This window comes from Zootermopsis nevadensis, unplaced genomic scaffold (assembly GCF_977971745.1).
Source record: "Zootermopsis nevadensis isolate Lab colony 2312 unplaced genomic scaffold, Znev_1.0 Znev_ptg000021l, whole genome shotgun sequence".
Classification (NCBI taxonomy): Eukaryota; Metazoa; Arthropoda; class Insecta; order Blattodea; family Termopsidae; genus Zootermopsis; species Zootermopsis nevadensis.
In genome coordinates this window covers 10,812,168-10,837,679 of record NW_028259153.1, presented here as the reverse complement: position 1 = coordinate 10,837,679, position 25,512 = coordinate 10,812,168, and the positions used below count along the sequence as shown (strand labels likewise).

General features: G+C 37.0%; 2 protein-coding genes across 5 annotated transcripts in view; one reads left to right on the top strand and one right to left on the bottom strand.

Moving 5' to 3' along the window:
- The window catches only part of LOC110827125 (long-chain fatty acid transport protein 4-like), a 194,267-nt gene that overhangs the window by 51,031 nt on the left and 117,724 nt on the right, over positions 1–25,512 (top strand). The window lies entirely within an intron of this gene.
- Positions 1–25,512, bottom strand: part of LOC110827132 (uncharacterized) — a 56,187-nt gene that overhangs the window by 10,256 nt on the left and 20,419 nt on the right. Inside the window, exons 5-6 of one of the 2 annotated variants that reach the window (XM_022058506.2) lie at positions 19,809–19,959; positions 16,302–17,707 (exon numbers count right to left, since the gene is read on the bottom strand). In XM_022058506.2, the coding sequence (XP_021914198.1) occupies positions 17,664–17,707; positions 19,809–19,959 (195 nt within the window). In that variant the 3' untranslated portion in view covers positions 16,302–17,663. Of the gene's footprint in view, positions 1–16,301; positions 17,708–19,808; positions 19,960–25,512 lie in introns of those variants that run through there. The other variant, XM_022058505.2, reaches the window with a different exon arrangement.

Genomic DNA, 25,512 nt, shown 5'->3' with positions numbered 1-25,512 from the left:
AAGGTGAGCTTTTTACGTATCTTGAGCTATTATGGAAGTGACCTACTTGTAATAATTCTAGTAAGTGTATAGGTCCAGTATTAGTTTATTTATGTTTTCCCATATGCAAGTCATAACACAAATAAATGTAACAGAATGATGTATGCCACGAATCTAATTAGTTCAAGAAGTGTCGAAGCATTACAGAATACTATCTATTATTATTTATAACTGGTAATATATCGAGAATGGTCGAGGAACACATCCGGTAGGGGTCTTCGGTATTAACGGTGATAAAGTATTTGAGTTATATTACACAAAATTTAGTGCAATTGTAAATTAAGAGACATTAGCCAGAAATAAAACATGTTATGGTCTGCGCATAACAATTTAAGCACGCCATTTCTAGTTACTGTGTCTTGTAAGCGATAATGTTAAAGTAGGACATTCTGATAGTTTAGAAAGAGATTTTAAGCCTGCTAGTTTACATTTTCCAATATTTTTTAAAGTTCCTTGTTTGTTTCTTAGTCGTAGTTGTTGATAGGCAGTTGTTAAACGAGACAGAAAAACACAAGGAACGTATATTTACATAAATATCGCTTGTGCAAAGAAAACTAAAATGATTCATATAAACGTTGACTTCGGGTTTTGCTTTGTGTTAACAGAAACATTATTTGGGCGATTTTTATAAGGAACTTCATGAATTCGTGACCCACTGATAATTGGTTCGGTGTTTTCGCCTGTATCAGGGTTTTTTAACCTTTTAAGACCTAGACATCCTAACTTTTTATAAGTACAAATCGAATTTGTTTTTCTAGCATTACAATTCGAGAGAAACTTAAAGCAGGGAAATGCAAATTATCCATACTGAAACCCATACTTCTATTTGCAAATTTCATCAGGTTCATGTGACTAAACGCACTTGTAACTGACAGCTATATACGAATCTTTTAACAATGTATGCGTATGGTTTTCTTCAACATGCAAATTCCAAGGACTTTGCAGTATCGTGACTTAGGGAGACTTTCATATTTAAGGTTCATCAATGTTTAATTTCATTTACGGTTTTCGAAATTGTTCTGCTTGAAACGGATTTTAAAAATCAGACATATTATACTGATGTCTCCAGCAGGCTCCGTATTTACCTATAAAGTACATGGCTTTTAAATCCCACAGTTTCGCTACATTGTGCCTAAATAAAACACACCAAAAAAAAAAACATTAGATTAACAAAAATTCAGTACCATTTATCGGTATTAAATCAGTATTTCAGTTGTGCCCCTTCATATCAATTTATTAAAACACTTTACAACCTTGTGAAGTTACAGAGCATAGCCGAAAATAAGACTGCAGTTTCCACTTTTAAATGTTAGCTGTTAAGGGAGACTGTGTAAACATATTTTAGAAGAAAGGAAAGGGGTCCTTTTGACAAGACAATTTATTAAGGTTATACGGTCGGCCTTCTAGAGTATACTGACGTTGCTTTTATGGATTTGAACCCAAAACAACTATCACAAAGCCATGTTACACAATGCGATGCTCACCATGTCTCTAAAGTGTGCGGTGGGCCAAATAGGGATAGCTACCAGTGCTGTCCTAAAGGCACGCCGGACTTTTAAAAGTTAATTAAACACATTTCATGACATTAGTAGAAGTGTAACTCTCATTGTTACACTTTTAAACTTACAAATTCCATTATGCCCTAATATAATACTTAAATTTATAATAATTGAAATAAAACACGTGGCCTTTACTGTGTACCCAGATAAAATAAATTTTTATTGAGATTTCAGCTCTTTATTACCTCAAATAAACTCACGCATTGTCTCAAATAAGTCACAATTGCGTTCTTCTTTTGTATTGTTCTCGATTTATTGTTCACGCAATTTTAACATCAATAATTTGGCGTAATGCCAACTTAATACTCCATTCTGGGTCGTGAAATGACGCAGAAAACAGTCGAGATAAAGTGCAGGACTTTCAGGCATGGTTCTAAACAGATTCTCAACTGAGTCTGTGTTTTAATAAATGCAAGACTTTTAGCTGTGCTGGGTCTTCATGTAGTAGATCATGAATATATGACACTTTAACATTATTTGGATAGTCACTGACAGGTGGCCATTTATTGAATTGAGTTTGAGTCGTTCTGCTCCTGAGGATATGTTGTTACAATGTGAGTTGTTATTACGCCAATGTCGTTTCAGATCTGATGGTTATCTTCACAAATAGTACTTTCTGTGGAAGCAATTTAATTTCTTGTTGCGATGGTAAAGTGTGTTTGGATTCACTCTTTGTGAAGGTTGAGATGAAAGTATGCGGGCATCGAGTCCTTCACATCACTTGAACTTGAACTAACGCCATCAAGGCAATACGTCACCCCCATGAGGCCGGCCACGTTTTTCAAGGGCTGTCAGATTGATTGTCAATTAATGTATATTTTGCAATAAGCGTTCTTTCGTGAATGTCAAAGAGATTGCTTAAGAGGATATTAAGAAGACGCGAACAGATTTGTGTAGCGGTATCGTTACAATATTTGGTGTGACTCCAGTTTGAATATTAATCGTATTACAGGCGGAAGCTACGTTCATTAGTCGTTTGTCTTATTTTTCTATCAAAGGACATTCAGTTGTTGGGCAAAATATTTCATTTACAAGTAACACGTTTGGCAAGAACGGAAGCGAATAACCGTGTCGATCTTTCGTTGTCTGGGACTGTCTCGGAATTGGAAAAATGCTCCGATAGGCCTCTTCTCGAAATCACTTAGATTTTAATGCTCGCGTTTCCTGTTGGCATAAAGGACATTACACTGAAGACGAAATTGGCTTATGATTAAATCGTAGGTTTATGATATTTCATTATCTTGACCAGTTTTGAAAAGTTGCTAAGTAGATAAAGACTCTTTCAACGCGGAGGTTCGTATGTCGAAAATGACGTTTCGGTGAATCCGCACTGGACGAACGCGGGCGTGGAAAGTCGAAGCAAATAAACAATAAAATCATAAATAAAGTGTAATGACATTTATTTGTGAACAAAGTGTGTGATTAGGATTTAAGGTTCTCACGGCTGTGAATACGAAGATGGCTATCTTCTGGGTTGTAGCGCCGTGTAACTTTGTACAAATTTACAAACTGTGTAAATTTATAAAGCGTCGGCGCAAAGTTAAGAATTAAAGTAGGATATAAACGGAAAGTTAGAATTTAAAATAAAATATAAGCGAAATTTTGGTTTAATATCCTGCTGTTATTTCTAAATATTTTAAGTTTGTTATGTTTTAGAAAGATTAATTAAGTATCTTTATGGATTATTATTGCATTCTTGTGAAGGTACGTGGTCATTCATATTGTGCCTTTAAATTGAATGTATAAAATACTAACATTTAATCGATTAAAGGAACAGACTGTTCGAAACTCTCGTAATATAGTGGCATTGGTACTAGTAATATGGAATATGATAGCGTGTAAATATTTACCGGTACATCACTGGACATAAATGTATGTTGAGGCAGCAGCCAACCTGTCCACGCTTTTGTTAGATTGCTTTTCTTTGCTCCTAGAAATGGCAGGTTTTATGGATTTCATGTCAGTTCCGTAACTTACATGTCTGTTATAATATTTTTAAAAGGTTCTTACGATTTCTTTTTCATTTCCTTTCGTTTTAAACAGATGAGACGTAAGCCGAACAGGTTTTGTTTGCTAGAGGAACCGTTGAACAACATACAAGTCGCAAGGAAAACAAATTACCTAAGATTGTTTATGTAGCTCTTGGCAGGGGTGTCACAAATTTGGCGCTTTTCTGGACTGGTGTACGGATGTGTTTAGTTTTCAGTTGTGTATAGACGTTGAAAAGTATCTTATTGGATCGGAAGAAAATGCGGAATAAGAAAATTGCAGTTTACTGAAACCTTTTCGTAACAAAACAGTATGTTTATGTTTAGTGGTTGTCGCCATTACCCCTAAAATCGGTAGGGAATAGATGGGTTTCTTTGGATGATTAATTCTGTTTTATCAACTGTATTACGTTATGGTATGCTTCACATAAGATGTGTGGACATGACGCGTGATAAGGCGGCGAGGGAAGATTATGACACTTAAGGAACTGCTATAGGATTCGCCTGGAAGCGCTGAGGAAAACCACGGAAACTATCAGAATAACAAGTTTCCTGAGTACGCCTTCAGTTCTAATACAAAACATATGAAACACATTACTGCCGTATAAAATAATCGGACATGTTTAAATCAATAAAATAAAGTTCTGAACTCTGAAATAGGCTACAAGTTTTTGTACCTAGCCGCGATTTTCGAAACGGCCGCAGCTGGAGAAATTGAATCGATTTTCGTGAGAGTTGTTGAACATACAAGGGAATTGTAAGAGAAAAACAGACTTAAATTAGTTTACTTATTTATAGTTTATTCAACGACGCTGTCAGTAGCTCAGGTTATATAACGTCGATTGATAGGATGCTTAATGAATAATGAGTTGGGAAAGAAGCAGTCGTGACCTAATTTAAGATAATATCCCAGCATTTGCCTGGAAGGACCGAGGATAATCAGGATAAAGCTTAGTAAAGCTAGAAGGTCTTCGGGCCGAAATTTTAACTCGGGACCCCCCGTATACTGAGTGTTAACACCTCGATCGCGACGTTTAGTAACTTAATTACGTCACTAAATTTGCAGAAGAATACTAGATCAAAAACCGACGGGGATTTATTCGAAATAGGCTAAGTACATTTCCGGTATTAGTGTTCAGCGGCAGGTTTTTTTAATTTTTTTTTCCCCCCAGTAAATCTTTGACTTTCTAGAATCGCTTGCCAAGGTGATAGAGTTGACTCGCTTCTTGGTGTATTTAAAAACGCGTGTTTCATATTCGTCTGCCTGTTCACAAATAGTAGTCTCAATGTACGTAACAGTTTCGATTAGACTCGGCATTTAGTTTTATATTCCATATGTATATGTCATTCACGCGAATTCATTTAAGGGGCTCCTTTATGATCCTAAATACATTTTTGGATGTAGTTCATTTGAGAGAAACACATCTTCAATACATCAGTAGGCATCTATGTAAAACACACTGTATATGTTACAGTTGCCCTGATGATGAAGGCAATATGCACTTCTGAAACGTCGGTAATCTTCATTCGCTCAAGTGGCCAAGAAGTGGCTCATGTTCTATAAACCCGAAGGTCCATTATTGTGTTCACAGGAATCAGCCGCTTGTTTTTATTTTGAGCCAGTTGAATCCACTCCACACTCTTACATTCAATCTTTTTAGATCCGTTTTAGTATAACCTCTCGTCTAAATTTCGGTCTCGCAAGTGGTTTGTAATCTAAACGATTCCAAACTGAACAAAACGGAACACTTACAAACGAAAAGACGATTAGTAGGTGAAAGAATGTTGAAATTGATCGAGGTTTTGCTCTTTCAAATGATTCATTATTTAGTCTGTGAGTCTGGGGTCCGCAGTGGCCGCGCGGTCTGAGGCGTGGGCCTTGGTCGCTGGGACCGTGGGTTCGAATCCCACTCAAGCCATGGGTGTTTGTCCGCGTTGTCCTGTGTACAGGTAGAGGCCTTGCGAAGGGCCAATCCCTCGTCCAAGGAGTCCTACCGAATGTCCATAGATCGAGCCAACGAAAAGTTGGGACCCGCAGTGCTCAGGCACTTGAAGAACGGGCCGTTCCCAGTATCCCAGTCTGTGAGTCTGTAGTTTTTATGCCGTCAGATTCCAGACGTCTTGTGATTGGCTGCATGACGGACATCCCTGGTTCTGTCCGTATGTTCATTATTATTCGCTAATGCTGACAATCTGACAATAGATGCCGCTCTTGAAACTGGAAGCAGGGCTGTCTTATCCTGATATTGACGAACCAAGCTCCTACACAGCTTTTAATAATTACGTTGTCAGACATAATTGAAATACGTGCGCCGTATGAAAAGCTCTTTCTTCGTTACTTAATTAGTGTAATTACTGAAAAAGGTGTTGCATGTTTGTGAGAGTCCAATTTATATTACGTGCTTAAACTATCTCAAAGAGAACAATAGTTTTTTGAGTATGCTGCATGCATAGGTTACTGGCAGGCTAACTTGTGCAATACAACACGTCGAATGTTGTAGATATCGACCCCACTATGGACATCATCACATGTATGCCAGGTTTCAGAGTTTCCTTTTATAATGATTTGTTGTTCGCAACCTTTGTCTTGATATTAAACTGTTACTTGAATTCATGTATGGAAAACTGAAGCTGACATTTTCGTTTTAGGTTCTTGTGGTTTAATTATAAAAATATAATAATTTGGTCTGGCATCACGATATAAAAATATTCTCTGTGCATTTTAAACTAATCTAGACTGTGGAATACACCTATAATTTCTGGAATGCTGTTGGATAATGTATATAGGCTTAGATATGAATGTTTTTATGATGGTATACTAATATAGCGATAAACTTTCTGGACATTAAGATGGCTGTCTTCTGGGTTGTAGCGCCTTGTAGTCTGGTAGAAATTAATTACTAGCAATAACTTTGGATAAACTGAACTAGCGTTAATTGCGGTCCCATTCTTCGCCTGTTTTTCTAATTTTTGCTGTAGAATTATAGGCATAGTTGCCATATGAAACACAATATATATTGATATTACATAATTCATACGACTGACGGGCCTTATACCTTTACGGTATCCAGTTTTTCTAGCAAGGATGTTAATCCCCTGGATATAAAATGGATTCTTATTTGTACAATGTTATTATTATTATTATTATTATTATTAGGTACTTTTTTATTAATATTGAACCATTTACTGCTCAAAAATTAATTCCTGTACTTCTTAGTTTTCAAACATTTTAATAGTATAATATAACATATTCTAAAATGCAGTGTGTTTAAATATTGGGTCATTATATTTCTGCCTTGAAAACTGACAAGATGAATTCCCCCCCCCCCCCCCCCCATGTTGGTAACCACCTACAAGAGTGCACTATCGTTCAAAAGACCAGTCGGAATTTTTACTGCCTTGAAAACTTCAATTCTCATGTGAAATACAGAAATTTTCATTTGTTACAGCTATGAGTTGCTCATTTACAATGTAAAATTTCTGCTTCTGAGAGTTCTGTATGTCTTATTAAAATTTAGCATCCAGATATTAAACGATCACCATTGACTAAACTTCTTCGGCATTTCATGTCTTTGGTTTAAATTAAAATTAAATTTCTTTTAAATAATTTGTAGGGACCTTGACGTGTTTCCTGGAAGGTTGATAGAAAAAAAGGCGTATCATTAACGTTTTCATTCAGCAACAAATTCAACAGCTTAAAATGTTAATTGTTGCCTTTGGACTAAAACGGTCGATTCGAAAGTAGTTATCAGAGTTAATGTGGGCAAGACTAGGTATTTCATGAAAATTGCATTGTCGTTCTGTTTATAAATTAATGCACCCGGGTTTACGAAACACTCATAACCCAATAAATTGATTAGACGGTAATTATCGCAACGTGGCTGCGTATTTTACACGAATTTGATTGATTTTCAAGAATTAAAATCACTTTAATAAATGGTCATGAAGCTACTCAATGTAATTTTGTAAAGAGTGGCTGTTTAAGATTCGAAATGTTAGCTTGTTTGTAGCAACATGGTTATTTCGTTTAGGTCATCAGAACTCGTGACACAAAAATGATTTCTGCAAATCTATTCTGACTTCTGTGGGGTTCAGGAAATTTAGCACGTGTATAGTAAACAATGTTTAACATGTGAAAGTCACAAACTTTTATATTAACTTCACAGCGAGGTATAAAACTTCATGTGAAGTACTCATATGTATATTTAAGTACCGGTATGTATTATAGGGCTTGGTAAAATACCTATAGGGATGTGTTAATGACTTAATGGGTCTAAGTTGAACTGCTTATGAGCAAATTATTTAGTATCACAGTATTATAGTGCAAAAAAGTACGAAGAAACTGCTGTGACCACGAAGATTTATTGTGACATAATCTTCGTGACCAAATTTTATAGAATCCATACAGTAGATATGATAATTAATCATTATCTTCTTATTCTTCTGCTGCTGCTTTTCTTACAATTTAAATTTGTGAAGTGGGTTACATTTATCGTATTATTTATTTAGTGTTCTGTCTGACGACAGGTCCATATGAACAGGATCCTTCCATCCTTTTCTCGGACTGGGACCTGTTCATATACGTTCTTGGCAGATGATCCAGAAGTGGTTTGCCATTGCCTTCTTCTGTGTGTGAATGGAGTAATTGTTGGGATGCCACGGAGAAACCGGGGAAGCCCCCGGAGGAAAACTCCGGTTGCCTAGACCACGGCCTTGCCCAACACAAGTTATAAATTCGGGCACCGCCGGGAATCGAACCCGAGACCCCAAGATTACAAGGCCAGCGTTCTAACCGCTAGACCACCGTGGCCTTACATTTATCGTATTCTCGCAAAATGTGTTTGATGAGAAATTTGCATGATGTCTTGTGGATGATCAAAACCTTATCCGGAAGAGGAAATTCACCAAAGTTTTCCGACTACGCGATTTTCAAGTTACATGGATTGTGCTCGCTACGTCGTTGAATACGTTGAATTACTTTCAACTTAGAGATTTTTTTTTCCTTTTTGCAAACTGTTTTCCTTTATCTGCCTTTGACAGAATGTCGCAAATTGTAGTTTGCTTAAGTTCTTGTTTGGCGAGTTCTTTGTGCTATGCTCTTGGCAGTTGGCACGTAATTACACAAATCTGTTTGCTTAAACGACACTCCATTGAAATAAGTTTTTAAGTGTTTATTCACACACACACACGTAGGCCCTGTAGACAAACGGGGGGAGGGAGGGGGGAGGAAATGAAGTAACGATGAAGAGGGGAATGTCTGGCTAGAAATGGCAGAGCACTCGTCATAGTGGCTGCATTCATCATTGGACAAGCTGCCATGCAGAGACGATCGTTAGCGTCATGTGGACGATATCGAGAATCAATTTTCACTCTCAGCTCGACCCAACTGGAAAGAATAAGGGACTTGACCCAACCTGCTGGCTCGTGGTAGCATTCTCGCATTGGTCTGGTTGAAGCAGTGATGGGTGTATTTTTACAACATTAAAAATGCACTATATTCATGATGGCTGTCTTCCGGGATGTTGTGCATTGTAGTTCGGTAGGAGTTAACCGACGTTTCGGAAGTGTTTACTGCCTCCATCATCAGGGCGATTAATCGTTTTTACGATTTCAGGTAGTGAGGTCTGGAATTTAAGATGGTTAATGCATGTAGCTCAAATCAGGGTATGAGAAACGTATACAGCCTTTTAGAAGGGAATCCTCTTGCAAAGGTATCACTTGGAGTAAAGAGAAGTTGGATAAATAACATTCAGGTTAACCAAAAGGAAATAAGTTTCGAGGTTGTGAGTTGGATGAAATGTAACAGAGGGAAGCTTCGCCATTTTCATGTTCATACTTCGGATTCTGTTATCAGGGTTAGTTCGTTAGACAACGATTACTTCCTGACATTATCGGCTCTAACAGTGGTGATGATTACGATGTATTTCTCCTCGGTTTTGACGCCCAGTTGAAGCTCTGAAGATGGAAACAGCATATTTCTCTGAAACCTTTATATCTTTCTATGTATCTACTCGACAACCAGTAGATCATCTACAACTGTCACTTCCACCCATTGTTTTGAATTGTCCGTTTATGGGCCTAATCATTCTACATTACATAACGCCCACGCTTTATACAGCTTCGAAAATAATTACTGATCAATAAATCGACCCAAACATCTATAAATATGAGGCAAAGAAGGATGTTATTCTATTTATTATGCTCTGCAGTATGCATCACCATGCAGAAACAGTCTGTCTGCTTGGTAATTTCGTAATTTGTATCGGAGTCTTATTCATAAAAAACTACTGTTACCTTAGAACCCTGTACGAAGTCACAGACACTAGGAATTTCTCCTCAAAGTACTGTCATAACGGAAATTAAATGGAGATGTTGCGTGGCATACTTAGATTTATTGACTTCGGCCTACCCGACGTGGACTCAGGAAATCAGTTCCTCCAGAATGGGCGTGTGAAACTCTACTGAGGGTGCTTAAAAAGAGGTGATTGTTACATGGGCGGAAAAAACCATAACCACCTATATATACTAATTAATTCCAGGTTTAAGGTTAAGATGTATTTTATGTCCTATATTCTCCCACAAGCGCGAGTGCGCACACACCCAAATGTGAATTTAATTTAAACACGTTTCCACTTCATTTCAAAACATAAAACAGCGGCACACATGCATTTTAAAATTACAGTTTATTAGAATTTGGGTATCTGGAGATTCACATCCTGTTAATTTGAGAACTGAGTCGAGCCGCGTAAAACATCGAAGAGAGTTTCGAGTTTGACGTTTCTGGTCTAGATTTATGAAGTGGGAGGAACCTACATTCTGTTGCAGGCTATGGTACCTGGTACTCATCTAAGAGGAGCTTCTCCACCCTGAAGATAACAGTCAAGAGTTTTCTTACGAACACGATACGGCAGTGCTTCGGTGTTTCCATACCACACGGCCTCATTAACAATTCATCGTTCTCATTTCTTTACTCTGTAGTGGGGAGACAATAGGGTGGATGTGTGTTGCACAAATGGCTCTAGCAATTATTACTGGTATAATGCAGTTGATAACGATCATGTTAATGCTGATTCGTGCTCTTGGTTTATTGGATATTTCCTCTTTGGAAGAGGTGACGTTAGTGATTTGCTTTATTCGAGGTTGTTTGTTGCTAATGTCTAGGGCATATTTAACATTTGGTCATTACATATTGTGTAATGGGTTGAAATATCAACGACGGGTTACTCAGTTGAAGCTTTCAGAGCCCTTTGTCCCCAAAGGAATACACCGATGATGGAATCTACAGTTTAATTCATGTGCGTGGTATTTCTAAAGCTCATTAGGTAGTTCTGCATGTTACATAAGTACTGGCATGTATCTCAGTTGGACGTAAGTAGTGCAGATATCTTATGCAGATCTATTCTTAGTGGAAACTCGAAAGACATATGGGCATATTCTTTCGTAATTTATTATCTTCCACCCACAATTGTACTGATGTAAAATGAAGTAAAATATACCCGAAGCAGGACAAACAGTGTAAATATTTTCTTCACAATGTAAGATTTGAGGTTTTCACAGCGGTGAGTATGAAGATTTCTGTCTTCTGGGTTGTTGCGCTGTGTATTATGGTAGATGAATCGCCCTGATGACGGAGGCAGTATGACCTCTGAAACGTTGGTAAACATCGACCAGACTACACGGCGCAACAACCCAGAAGACAGAAATCTTCATACTCACCTCTGTGAAAACCTCAAATAATACAAGTAAATTATTACCAGAGTTTATCTGTTCTTCAGGCATATAACTTTTATTTTTTCTGAGTTCACAAGAGCATTGTTTTAGTTTATATTATAATTCCAATAAACAAGGGTGAAGTCATGACTTCCTTTATTAATTTTCATTGAAGATTGCTGGCTAGAACATAGGGCAGTCTCAAGTGTCAGACGACTGCCATGTTGAGAAACTTTGGGGAAGAAAATTTATCATAACATTTTAATTAAATGCGATTGTAATGCGATACCAGGAAATAACAACCATCTAAACACAACAGCAATAAAATCCTTTGTACCAAATGTGCAAAATTTTCGTATGTTTTTGTAAAGTTTGAGATAGAAAAACTACATATTTAGACTTTCTTAAAGTTATCTTCAGGTTTCTAAATACGCAGAAATTGACGGAATCATATTAGTTTCACATAAATCAGGCTTTTCTTAGTTATAGATGAAGAATTACTTTGTGTTATTTACTGTAATTTGATTTATTTGTGTCTGCTGCAGTTGTTCCAACAGCGTCATACAGTGAAATATAATATGCAATACATTTTAAGTTATAAAACACATGTCATATGAACCGTCATATAATTGTGACTAGTTCGTAACATAAGGAATTTAAATTAATGTTATGCAAATATAACAATTATTAATGTGTGACAAAGAACAATAACATTGAATTAAATATATTGGAGTGTTATGTTAAAATTAATACATTTGTAGTAAGGTATGCTGACGAAAAATACATTCATATGAAAATGTTGGCTTTAAATAAAATGTATATACACAAATTATATTTCACTTTCGAAGAAAATGCCCCGAAATAGTAAATAACGTTTATATATGCAGTGACAAGGATAAAAGTACTCGTAGTTTTTTCGACTTTAATCAGACGTGAAGGACATATACGAGTACTGTGCATGTTATTCGAAGGCAATGCAGTATTCGTCAGAGTTGTAGATTATTAGGCGATATGGCATGTTAGAAACTGAATATGAATGTTGTAAGGCGTCCGTGAATTACAGTCTAATTATAAAATGTAATGTTGAGAATTATGGGTCTATGTTTATGTTCGTTTATAGCTCGAGAAGGGATGGACTAATACGGATCAAACTTGGCATGCTTATTCCTGGATATCATGAAAATAATATACGAGGGTCAATATTCCGAAAAGTGTCTTGAGCTCGAGGTCTGATGAGAGCGATTCCTGTAGCTGGGAAACTAAGTACGACGCCAAGACAAAAGTTGTTTGTTTCAGCGAGGAGATTTCAGGATCAAAGGCCACAACCTCGAAAAACTGTCCTGGTTTCGTGTTCATGAGGTTGTTTGGTTTAGTGATGATAATATTTTGTTTAATGTTCAAAGATACTTATCGAATGAGCAGGCGCATGGAAAGCTTTGGGATAAAAAATGTATTTGTCGAATTCCCGTGCAGTAATACTGCTGGCTGTCTGCTAATCAATAATGAAATCGCCTCTGACGAATGCAGTAGCTTACATCATTTACAGCACGGTTACTTTAATACGTTTTCATTTTAAACTAATCGTTAGTAACTAAATTTCCATTTAAAACAGAGACTATATAATTTATTTTCTACAATGTATACTCTGATTCCGTGGCAATCTTCATAAGTGTGCGGGCTATAACAGAGCAGAAAACGTTGCATAGTCGTTTAAGTTCACTCTAATTCTGATCGATCGTACTTTTCGCTTAGTTAATTGTGGCTGCAGCCAGTCCGTGGCTACATGTGTGTTTCTAAAATATACACTAGTACGTAGAATCACTTCAGCCCTTGGACGAGGCAACAATCTAGATAATGCAAGCTATTGGATCAATCTATAAATGCCGGACTTGAAACGCCATGCAGCTAATGGCTGGACGCAATACGACGTCAATTAATGTCGAACATGGTAATTAGATAGAAGACTCAACAAGACGACAAATTGCCGCAAACCACGACTATAATCCCAGTGAGCATATCTGTCATCTTCTGTTGCTGAAGGAAGGGTTTGGGAAATGTTGCAGTCGAAGTCTGAAGGTTTCTGACGATTTTGAACTTTAATAAGGAAAATTGTTATTTTGTCCAAGTCCAAGAGAACGGTTTTAGATAACAATTTCAGAGGTACTTGCTGCATCTGAAACGTTGATAAGCTTCTACCAGAATACAGCCATCTTCAGACTCATCGCCGTCAGAACTGAGAAATCTCAATTTTACGTGTTATAATTTCCATGGAGCTGAGTCTCTCAGTCAAGGAATTACCCACATATACTATTCGGTAAAATGTAATGAAGTTCTTCACCAATTTTCTGTAGACGTTAAGGAAGTATTTATCGGGTTAATCGTTTACGCTTCACCTAATATTACTAGCGTGATAAATTCAGAAAGGTCTGATGGCTGAACATGTAGCACATTCGGGAATGATGAGATGAGAAATGTGTACAAAATTTTCCCACGAACAGTAATTCTGATCCTTGATTACTTCGATTGTCTGTTTATATCACAGATCGTTGTAAGCGAAATCTACATTAGATAAGTCTGTGTTCTATTATTCTAGTCGCATAATGTGTTTTGTGTTTTATCAGCGATCGGAACTTGTTTGAAAACTTTTGGAGGAAAGTGACTATCATGTGTGTCATTATTGACCTATAAAAAAGTGGATGAAATATGGCCATGTTATGTTTCCCCTTTTAGTACAAATATTAATGCGGTGTTACTTCATTGTATCAAGTCATATTCTATTGCCGTAAAAGGAATGTGACATGATTGATGGAAACATTTTAGTCGGTCTCATCATTAAAGAAGTCTATAAAAAAGGTTATTGAATTCTTGCAATCTCAGGTTGGTCATTATACTTATCCCTCCCTCACATTTTCCCTCTTTATTCCGATTCCGATGAACCATAACAGTGCTTTTAAAGCCGTATGTGCCACGTGAAAGCAGCTTAACTGAGTCTGGCCATTCCGCACGGGTGTCAATAAAGACGGAAGATGATATATTGGTTAGGGACACGCACTGTTTTCTATTTTCTAGATGCTTTAGTTTCGATACGTAAATCTCAACGCCACCGATGAACCTAATTGCCCTACTGTCTCTCTGTCTGTTAGTTAATGCTAGTTGGTATTAGAGTCCTCTAACTGTTTCCTTTTATTAGAGGTTCCGAAGTATTTCTGTTGTATCTTAGGAACCCTCTGACCTACATCTCCAAAGAACGAGCGCCAATGTAATCGACAACACCTGTCGGATATTAGTGAAATTTCGTAACTAAAGCTCCTGTCATTGTAAGATGGTCATGTGAGCTTGACAAATGGCGACAACTCTCATTCAATACAAGGTCCCGAGTTTCAGTATGGTGACAAAAATAATTGAATGGAGTAGAGGCATTCTTGAGAAGCCAGTAGTTGCTTAGCTAGTCAAAAATTGTTGCGTTTTTTGAGGAACCTGAGGTTTCGTTACCGTTTTCACAAAAGCCAGCCACTGGATCCTATCCTGACCTAGGACCATATATCACGTACTTCTTTAAGATTCTATCATTTATGTCTTAAGTCTTCCAAGTGGCCTCTACTCTTACTGTTTTATAACCAACATTTTGTATGAATTTCTCATCTGTTTCATCCGTGATCACTATAATAAATACTTCTTAAAAATACAAATTGTGAAGATCTTCGTTATTCATTTTTCTGTCTTAATTACAAGCCGCTTATTCTCCTCTGCACCGTATCTTCTGACGTCCTCAATGCATTTGCTTCCCCTGATGTAAAGACAAGTTTTCACACCCATAAGACATCAGGTACATTTACAATTTTGTTTACATTTAAGTTTACACTTTTTGGGCAGCATTTCGGAAAATAAAATTCTTGAAATGATGGTAACACTTTTAACGATTTTTAATATGAATTCGATTTTCGGTTATTTTAATTTTCGATAATCGTCATATGACGCAGTTTAATGTTGCAGGTGGTTTAACAACGTTTCGGAGGAAAATATCGTCTTCATCTTCACAGTTGGTTTGAGTAACGGCTGTTCTGTAAATCGATTCCCTTCTTTAAAGAAGCAAGACGTTCTGACCTGCTATAAAAATATCGTGCAAGTAAGGATAAGTGTTTCACCAGTTTACTAACTGCAGTAACCTATTTGATATGCAAGCTTCACGTTATGCAATGAAATGTCCGAAGACAACAAAACGCTGACCCACTTTCTGACTTCTGTGGTATCACTGTGCTTAATTCGTTGTTACATTATAATAATTCATGTATCAGTTGTATATTATGTAAGGACATGCTAATTTCTTTTATGAAGTTTAATAAGCTGACTGCCAGCTGGCTAACGATAAACTTTACTTGATCGGTTCTGCTGTGTGTCAGTGTATGGAGTGCCGCTTAATCATGGAAGTATGACAGAAGATTTTTAATTTTTAATTTTTCAAAATGTTAGCCGGGCTAACACGGTTAACAAGAACGTTCCACCTCCTCATATGAAGCTAACTTTATAGGCAGCGTACCAGGGTCGTCGCTCAGAACTTTATTTCAATTCGTTTTGAGGTTTTTACGTAGGATTACTATTGATAAATATTTGACTTATTCCTTCACTTCAGTTTGGATCTGTATATTAAATGTTGCCTTCTCGTCCTTCGAGTTTAAATCTATAAGCACGAGTCTTAACGATTAATTGGTGCTTTTGACGCACTGTCGCATTACAGTATGAAACGAGACTAACAACACGCGTTTAATGTGACACGAATCTCTTTAAAGCTGTCATAGAAATGTTTAGACTAACGAGGCAGACCAAGAAAACGCACATACAAACACGTGCGTCGTCAATCATGCTGGCCGAATACAACAATTCCACATAAATCGTGAATAATTGGAATGAAATTAATCACAGCCAACTCATTATTCTTTTGTATTTGAGGAGAGGAATGAATGAATGAATGAATGTGATTACATCAGTTCTTGAATTTTTCGTCTTTACTTCTGTTTTACATGCTGCCAATTTTTACTGTAGGTTCTATATAAAACTATAATTTTGTATATTTAATTATGTTGCTGTAGAACGTGTTCTCTTACCATGAGAAAATAGCAAAACTTGGAAGTTGTTTCAGAGTGTCGTAGCAAATTCTTGAACTTTAGACATGAAGGATCTGGTGACTGGAATTTCGTAATGGTGAACTTCATAATTTTAACAACCCATTTGGTACTAATTTCATAAAACAGTCATTAAGAAACTCAGCTAGTAAAGAAATTACCTGACTTTCATGAACCTAAGTTATAAATTATCATTTTCAGAAATTATGCCAATAGGTCCCTGTCCTGATCCAGTCCACACCCTCCTACCTAAATTATTTAGATACATTTTAGTATTATCTTCCCGTCTATTTTTAGTTTTCCAAGTACTTTCGTCCCTTTAGGAGTTCCCAGTTAACATTCTGCGCGCATTTCTTATCTCTCTTAAGCTCGCTGTTTGCTACGCTCATCTTCAGTTGATCATCCTGTTGATGTTTGGTGTAGAGTACAAATCATGAAGCATCTCATTATGCATTTTCTCCAGCCTCCTATCTCTAAATCCCTCTTAGGTTCAAATATTCTTCTGAGCACCCTGTTCTTATAGACCCTCAATTTTTGTTTTGACCTTAATGATTCACGTAGTGGTTCTCCTGAGTGTGGTATATAGCGCACATGGGAGAAACATGAACGCTAGCAAACTATTAATTTGGAATCGTCCTAATAAGAGGCCGTCTAGAACAGTGGTATTCAACCTGGGGTACGCGAAGACATCTTAGCGGGTAAGTGAAATTTTAAAAAAAAAAATTATGATAAACACTGAATAATCAGTAATGTAATTTATTTAATTTATTTTAGATGTAGATTATATACTATGTATAACTTGAATTATACACCAACAACTTTGGGGGTACAAAGTTGAAGAGAAATTATATCTCGGGGTACGCGAACAAAAAAGGTTGAATACCACTGGTCTAGAACACTGAATGTGCTGCACAGGGACTTTAGAATTGGCATTCAGTGTAATACAAAGTATGTGACAATTATAGATCTTTTAATTTCTCATTATGATTTGTTTTTGCTCCGCAATAAAATCTCGGTGGAATAAAACATTCAGAATCTTTTTAATACGTTATGTCACACACAATTTACCATCGTTGTATAATACGTTGTGTATGCGGAATATAATAACTCTTTCTTTCTTTCTTTTTCTTCTTCTTCTTCTTCAAATCCGCCCGGATCAGCAGTGGACTGCAAAGGTTGTGAAGTTGTCAGTGGCCTGTGTAATAATTCCTTATTGTCATCTTTCTTGTATCGGGTTTGCTGCATCGTCAGACGAGGGTTCGCAAAGCACGGCAATCACACAATTCACCCTCTGTGGGCGTAAGGGAGAGACGAAAAGACTAGCTTATGACGGCTGTGAGGCTTATAAATTATTCGTTGCTTTCGTGGGAGTAGACGCACATTTCCTTCCCACCTCTAGATTGTCAGCTCTTGTGTGGAGCGGGCGTCGATATACTAGCGAGGGGGTTGTAAAGATTACAGGGGTAATAGTACCAGCTGTATGCTTTACTGACTGGACTTGGAAATCCACGATAAGAGTGTTTGCGTCGATTAATAAATCAGTTCTTTTTATTTTAACCACAGTTCTTTTAATTCTATTTAGATAATGATAATTAACGTAAAATGCACGCATTTCAGAAGAAATGTGGATGTTTTAGTTGACCATTAAAAATTGTAAATGACACATAATTTAGATTTTTAACAGCACTCAAACGGTAGTTGAATGGCGAGGGAGCTTTGTTAGAAGAATAATAACGGATGAAATATATTTTAGGATAGCTGAAGAACGCACAAGAAGGAAAACATTTTAAGAAATTTACATATGTTGTAACAATTCCGGCACGTTTGCAAGAATTTTGCCTTTGCTAATAGGGTCAGTGGTGCCAATCGTTGTCAAGTGGCATTGATAAATGAGGACATTAGTAAAGTAATAAAATTTGCTGTTTAAGAACTGTTTAATTCCTTATATATTTAATAAGTTTCTAAACTATACCCGTACCCTTACCGCATATAATTAGTGTCTTGGGATTAAGGTGAATGAGATAGACGATTTATATAATACGCATGAAGGACTTGACAAACGCGTACACAATTTTAGTCAGAAACTGGTAATAGAAGAGTCCACTTGGAAGATCTAGGCATGTATGGGAGGATAATATTAGACTGAATCTTAAAATATAATGTGTAAAGGCACGGATTTATCTCGTTTGTCATAAGAACCAATTGTATGTCGTTGCGAATATGGTGATGAACCTTTGGAATCAGTAAATGCTGGGAATTTATTCACTATATTCTTATCTCAAGGAGGACTGCATAATGCAGTTCGTTGATTATGTCTGTTATACTTTGTATATTTCTTGCATTAGTTGACAGGCGAGGTGATATACGCAAGTACTTCAACATTTTAACTAGGTTAGCTTCATGTGAGTGCATGAATGTGGTGAATGTGGATTTTATGTCAACTAACTAAATCGATTATCCGTTTATTGAATATTGTGTACATTAATGTGCGCATTAGGCAGTCTGATCATTTATATTTCGTATGCCAACCTCATCCAGTATTAATGCGGTAGGTTTCAAAATTCACTAGATGCATGCAAAAGAATTGTTTCTAATATTTATTGAGTTCAGAGCATCTATGTGTGCAAAAGGTAGGCGGTCTTTACTTGATCGTGGGATAGTAAACGACCTAAATACTAATAAATAAGTAAAAAAACATTTCAGTATATTTTATCCAGTTGCGCCTGTGATTTTTGGAATTTCCATGCTACGTACGTGTACAGAGAGAGCACTTTATATAAAAAGTTATTCGTTATTGTAAATATTTAGTGGTATAAAAAATCAAAGGATATAAAATATTTTATCCCATTAAGTTCCGTAACATTTTTGAAATCTTTTTATTTTTTGTGTCTAACACTTTCAATACAGAATTAATAAGCTTCAAACAAACAGTAGGAAGAAAGACAAACATTTGAGAGATATAAATTAATTTAAGAAGGGCTGGCTATCTAGGACACGTCAATAATTTAGTGTTATAAAGGCTGTACTCGGTGTTGTTCTCATGAAAAGCAATTCAACTTCAACGGTTTTTCTCTCCTGAACCCTACTCTCGAGTCCCTGCTGCCTTCATTTTTAGTACTATTTAGACATTGTAAGCTTCAAATTTTTACGTGTAATAATGGTATTTCGAGGTTGTGTATTTTAACAATCCTTACTTATAATAAGGATATTCACACGGCGACTGTTTTCTGAGTTGTTGCGCCGTGTATTCTGGTAGAGGTTTACCGACGTTTCAGAGGTTCTTGCTGCCTCCATCATCAGGGCTATAAAGTAAACTCCTCTGAAACGTCGGTCAGTATCTACGAACATCCCAGAAGATAGCGATTAGCCACAAAACAAAAACAATGACTCACCGGTGTGGATATATGTGTGCTTCTTCATGTCCGACTTCTGGTGGAAGCGCTTGCCGCAGAACTGGCAGGGGTACGGTCGCGTGTCCGAGTGGATCAGCAGGTGTGTGGACAGAGTGGAGGACCGCTTGAACGACTTCCCGCATTGCTTACACTGCAACAGCAGGAACAAGGCCGTTACACCTTACGTACATGAGCCTGAGGTTACGCTGGAAGCGTTTTGATGTGAAATCTAATTTGTCTCAAGAGGCCCGAATTCGGGCGAATGAAAAGATTTGTTTGTTGTGAGCAATGTAAATTGTTACAGCAGAAGTTGACTCTTGGTCCGAATCACGCGACGTCGAATGCGTTTGCTTCCCCCCCCTCCCCCTCCCCCCAGACGGGACAAGTTTGTGTTTTCACTTCTGACGTAAGCTCCGAAATGTTAATAAATGCCGTGTTTAATAGAATATCTTTGTTGGACCAAAGGTGCAAACCCGAAAAAGGAGGTTGCATCAGTAACTGCCTATTCAGACTGAACGTTTAATTGTAAAAAAATTTATAAAACAATAGAAAAAGATATTTTAATGAAAACAAATGTGTGTGCAAGCCTATAACGTTAAAATCGCGTTATTATGCAAAGGCACGTTGATATTTTGCCAAAACCATACGAAATTTAACAAAATACCTACATTACTGCGGTATTAATAGCTTACATTTTATAAAAGTGCCAATTACTTGAAATCAAAATTGTTTGAAAGCTAACAATGTCTTCACAGTAAACAAAGTTGCGTGAAGAAACACATCTTTTAAAGGTTTTCAAGTGAATATAAGATATTTAAGTTAAATAAAGACAGTTTCTTTTACTGTCCTCAAAATTATTATTTCTTTTGTGTATGAATATGAATATCCAATGTAGCCCGCGGTAATGAAAAGTTTACAGACCCCTGTTATACACTATGGACTATATCGCCAGTTTAGTGATTTACTAACATCACTGTGGACAAACTAACATTATGTTGAACATTCCCATTATCTGAGAAATATTTACCATACACTCTAATCCCATCTCCTGGTGATCGTTTGTCATACAGGCTTACTGGCAAAATTAGTTTTGTCATTAGTAGATACCTCATTGGTCTAGAAATCCCGATTTCGATCACAACTGTCGCCACTAATATTAAAAATAAAAACAATGTGAACAAATTCTGAAATATAATATTAACAAATAATCTGAAATGTCGTGTATTGTCAGATTTACGTGAAACAATACACAATGCATATCATAACCTAATAGTATAATGACGCAATACGAGAGTCTGTAAACACTCCGGGTAAATTATTAATGTTAGTATAGAGGTGTTTATATGACTGGGGACAGGTCTACGCCATAAGCATTATACCCAATCGTAGACTCGTGAGTGATGAACCAGCTCAGACGTATTAATAGCCCAGTAACCCAGTCTATAGTGCATCAACTATTACACCTATCCTGTATACTACAACCAGGTTACTGTACATTGTCGTGTATCTGTTAATGAACCGCCATTGTTGTAACTGTCATAAACGTGTGTTGCTTTCCGGACCAATTAACACTTAATAAGTGCTTGATAAAGGAAGCACAAAGTTGGCGCCAAGCCATTCTCTTTTGTTTGCAATTCGGTTGAGTCGCTTGCCATCTTGTGTCTCATCATTCGCATTCACAAGTGTGGACTGTGAAATTGTATCAATTCATAGGCCAAGAGAAAGTTACAGTATTTTATTACGAGGCTTCACAGATCGGTGAAATGAGAATCCCTTTAAATAAAGGACACTTCAGCTAGTATGTAATAAGCATGATACACGTTATTGAACGAATCTGACTAAGAAGATAAGTAACTATAGTGAATCACATTGGAATTCGGAGAACAGCAAGGAAATCTAGACCATCGCAAAACAAATTTACGCGTACTGTTGTCTGAATATTGAACTCGGATATATTGGTGTAATGACCGTGTGCCAACCAAATTCCCTTCTTGTAAAATAACAGCTGTAAGGCACACGTCACTAGGCGATGACTGAGTAGAAGTCACACGAGAGACTCATTACGTCAGAAGTCAGGCAAACTGTTCTCCACTGTCTTCCACATCCTTGATGTTTTCGTCAATGTAATTTGATTTTAAGATCGCTATCTTTTGTGGTGTACCGCCGTGTTGACTGGCAGAAGTTCGACACATCTTGGATTAAATTAATAAGGGTTTTGACTTGGGTAGAATGCTGTAAGGGAGTGGAGCGACGTTTTTTAAACTTGAACGGCGTATGACGATAAGGTCTGCGGGTCAGTTCCTTATTTCCTTTGGCACTAATGTAACAATCGCGGTGGGATATGTGGTGACCTGCATTTCCTCTCGACGACTTTTCATTTCCGCCCATCGTGCACGCGTTAATAATTACCAAACCAGCTTGACTGGGACAATGCTAATAATTAAAGCTCACATACATGGGTCACGGCCGCCAGACTATTATTATATTACAGGAAGAACTTGCTTAAAATACAAGACAATGTTGCAGATAGTGCGAATTTTCAGGGCTGGTGTACGCAGTGTGATCTAAGATTCTCACACCGTTAAGAATTTTGTTGTTTGTCTGTGTTGTGATGCCGTATAGATTCATAGGTGCATTCGAACATTTCGGAGAAATATACTGTCTCCATCTTCGCGGTAGTGCGTAACTTTCCTCTGACTCTATAAACTTAACATTTCCGAGCCCTGAAAATGGAGACATGTTTATTCTCCAGTATTGCCATACATTAAACAGCTTCTACAGCTGATATAACGTTATGGAACATCGTATAAACCGAATGTTTCATAATTGCTATTAAAGTAACTGTACGATAAAGCGTTATTTGCGTAAGTGAAAGGGGAAAATAAATCAAGTAAAGAGAGATTATTCAATATTTTTGTTCCAATATTTTCAGATGCTTTTTTTATTATTAGGAGCTGTTACTGAGTTCATGAACTGTTATAACAGAGTTACTCAACAGTAGACATATTGCATTGTATGACATTATAAATTTACTTGTTTGCTAAAATGTTTTAGAGCATTACTCATATACAAATCGTCTGTTCCTGTAATTACACCACATCCAAACAGTTATGCTTTTACTGAGTAATTACGTCTCAGAAACTATCTGGGCTATTCCAGTTTAACAGGAAAAATTTAGTCCACACAATCACTACCCTTCGTTGCTAAGAAGTAATAAGTAATATTATCATAATCGTACCATCGTCGTTTTGATAAACCCTCATCATAAGGGACATTAAAAGTTCAGTTAAGAGGACTGTAGAATATTTAGTACGATTCAAGTCTTCTCTGTTTAAGAGCATAATCATATTAAACTTTAATAATAATTGCCTGGGAAAAATTAACGTCAGTAGTGCGTTTAAAGTAACCGCGAACTGGTTTAATGAGATACATCACAGCCAAGTTACGCTACTGCATTATTGTTAGTATTACTTTCAGTTGTTTATCGTTCTGAAGTAGGTCAAATCGTTGTGTATGCTACCTGCTATTGTAATTATTAGCTGAATACTGATATGCTGTGTTTGATGTTAGACCGAAAGATACACATCCATCTCCACATTACTTGTCAGTCTGTACTTGGAAAGTCTATCTATTTTTATGCCAGCCATCCACTGCATTATTGTTTAACAGATAAGTGCGTGTTGATCGCGTGAAATTCAGCTCTTGCTTTTTTTATTACGATCGTAACAAATAATTTTCGGTTTCATTCGGCAGGTACATTTATTAGTCAAGATAAATAATTTCCTTCATAAATATAGTCATATATTCTCAGTTTATGTTACTCTCTGAAATAGAAAATTTCTTTACTGGAACACTGAGGAACAATGATGTGACGACTAATAAAATATATTTATTGTTTTTAATAATTTATGACAACATGGGAGAGATGAGAAGTGTGTACAACGTTTTGGTCAGAAAACCTGAAGGGAGGTGATCACCTGAGGGACGTGGACATAGATAGGAGATAATATTGAAATTTACCTTAATCCTTTGGCACATGAAGTGGAATACTAAACTCAAAATACGTAAGTATGTTTATATCAAATAAATTTATTGATCTGGCAGACTTGTAGCTCAGTGGCGTGCTTTTGTGAACATTGTAATACTCTGCTACAGGAAGTTAGTCTAACCAACCTACTAATTTTATGATTTTACAAGGGACACAAAACACCGGTTTCAGTGAAAGTACAATTTAATACTTGTATTATTTTCTGTCTAGGCTTTCGTTAACACCACTTCACCAAATTGTGTCAAACAGGCCTGATTTTCAGACCGTAGTATTGATATTTGTTCCAATTAAAACATGAAACATATATAGAAATGTCAGATCTGTAGATAATAAAATAAGACGTGATGCTGTTTGTTAGCGGTCCTCATATGAAAAAAAAACAGGATTGTTTTTCCCTAACCTAATGACAGGATGTTTGTGTGTGTTTATGATTGCGAGATAAATGAACTTGTCTATTTTAGGATACCATACCAGCATTTGTCGGGAGGGAAATGTGAGAAGTTGCAGTTGGATAGTCTGTCTTTGGAGGGATTCGATCAGGGTACTTCCTTCAGGCGAAGCGAGAATGTTGTCGTCCGCGTCATTTATGTTGGCTTCATAAACTAGGGAAGTCGGGAGGTAGAGTTATATGACAGGCTCAGCGCATGCTCTGTTCGGTTCTACCATCAGTATGAGCAACGCGAAGCGACTACACTACACTACATAATCCCCTCATTGCTAATACCCGCTTTGTCGTCCCGTTACATAAGCCAAGCAGTAATTGGCCTAGCTAAAATACTACTCATGTGTTGACACGCCAAGTAATCGTGATTCGGACAATATTAATTACCTTCTACGGAAACGTTTGATGGATCCGAGAAGTTGCAGCTTCGCTCTCAGACATGCGAAAGAACTCGCTGGAATGCTGAAAATGACGAGTGTCGGACAAGTTGCCGTTGTTCAAGGCGGACCAGACCACTTCGTTTATTTCGCTATTTAACAATGCTTTGTCGAATGTATTCATATCTCGAACCCCTGTCACCATAGCATTCTGCTCTTTCGGTCTGGGAGACACCTGCGAGACATGGAGGGTACTTGTATGTTTTATGAGCGGCAGCAAAGTTCATGCGGTCGCCTTCTCTTTTAAAGCCTATTACGCATACTTTGCAAAATGTGACAGTCTAAGTAAATTTTAAAAATTGTAATTGACTGTAGCATATGTAAATATGTATCGTACATTAGCACTGAATATGCTTAAATAGTTTAGTACTGTGTGTGTATTGAGTAACTGTATGTCTGTGCGTGCGTCTATATGCGTATGCAACGCGTTCTTGTCTTTTGCTGCGATCATGTTCGCTTTTCGTGCTAATGGATGACGTAATCAGTCTCTATTATTTAGCAGTATGAAGTCGTTCGATACAGTGGATGTGACATAGGCCTGTATTATTCTCAAGGCGTGAGACACGCTCAGAACACGATTTCTACCACCTACATTCTCCCTAGTTCGTTTTGACAGACGAAACATATTATTAGTCTTTAAAAATCCATGCCCGTTAGAAATATGCCACGAATTAAGAGAATATTTTGCGGTACGTCTGATTTATCTTACAGAACATCGGTATAGACAGGAGTCGTAAACGTCTGTGATTGGTAAACTTCGTTAGTCTGGCAACAGGA